The 1,202-nt window shown below is 49.8% G+C and overlaps 1 protein-coding gene across 1 annotated transcript; it reads left to right on the top strand.

The window, feature by feature from the left end:
* Nucleotides 1-6: 6 nt before the first annotated feature.
* Nucleotides 7-1,201, top strand: LOC109588551 (serine-rich adhesin for platelets-like; the record flags this gene model as incomplete). Its single annotated transcript, XM_020004695.1, has 1 exon — nt 7-1,201. A coding segment is annotated over exon 1 (1,083 nt), but the record flags the coding sequence as incomplete, so codon positions are not given.
* Nucleotide 1,202: the final 1 nt, after the last annotated feature.

Here is a 1,202-nt window from a genome sequence, read left to right as displayed (position 1 = left end):
CCCTTTGGCTGATGTGAGGATTACATCCGACAAAGAGGAGTATCTTGTGGAAGCAGCAGTCGTGGAGCACCTAGCAGAAGATGTACTACTAGGACAGGACATTCCACTTCACAAGCATATGGTGAAACGTCTTAATAGAGAAGAGCAGTTAGAGTTACTACGTCAACTGAAGGAGGATATCAGTGAAGATCATCTGGAAGGGGAAGCATTAGCAGTTACAACACGAGCAATGAGGAAGCAGAGGACTACTTCGGAGGAGCAGCAGAGGACTACTTCATCTGAGGGGAAGCAGAGGACTACTTCAGAGGAGCAGCAGAGGACTACTTCATCTGAGGGGAAGCAGAGGACTACTTCATCTGAGGGGAAGCAGAGTACTACTTCAGAGGAGCAGCAGAGGACTACTTCATCTGGAAGAGAGCAGAGTACTACTTCAGAGGAGCAGCAGAGGACTACTTCATCTGGAAGAGAGCAGAGTACTACTTCAGAGGAGCAGCAGAGGACTACTTCATCTAGAGGGAAGCAGAGGACTACTTCATCTAGAGGGAAGCAGGGGACTACTTCAGAGGAGCAGCAGAGGACTACTTCATCTGAGGGGAAGCAGAGGACTACTTCATCTGAGGGGAAGCAGAGTACTACTTCAGAGGAGCAGCAGAGGACTACTTCATCTGGAAGAGAGCAGAGTACTACTTCAGAGGAGCAGCAGAGGACTACTTCATCTGGAAGAGAGCAGAGTACTACTTCAGAGGAGCAGCAGAGGACTACTTCATCTAGAGGGAAGCAGAGGACTACTTCATCTAGAGGGAAGCAGGGGACTACTTCAGAGGAGCAGCAGAGGACTACTTCATCTGGAAGGAAGCAGAGTACTACTTCAGAGGAGCAGCAGGGGACTACTTCATCTGAGGGGAAGCAGAGTACTACTACTTCAGAGGAGCAGCAGAGGACTACTTCATCCGGAAGGGAGCAGAGTACTACTACTTCAGAGGAGCAGCAGAGGACTACTTCATCTGGAAGGAAACAGAGGACTACTTCAGAGGAGCAGCAGGGGACTACTTCATCTGAGGGGAAGCAGAGTACTACTACTTCAGAGGAGCAGCAGAGGACTACTTCATCTGGAAGGGAGCAGACTACTACTTCAGTGGAGCAGCAGAGGACTACTTCATCTGGAAGGGAGCAGAGTACTACTACTTCAGAGGAGCAGGCAG

Source organism: Amphimedon queenslandica, unplaced genomic scaffold (assembly GCF_000090795.2).
Source record: "Amphimedon queenslandica unplaced genomic scaffold, v1.1 AMPQUscaffold_12027, whole genome shotgun sequence".
Classification (NCBI taxonomy): domain Eukaryota; kingdom Metazoa; phylum Porifera; class Demospongiae; order Haplosclerida; family Niphatidae; genus Amphimedon; species Amphimedon queenslandica.
This window is presented reverse-complemented; position numbering and strand designations above follow the sequence as displayed.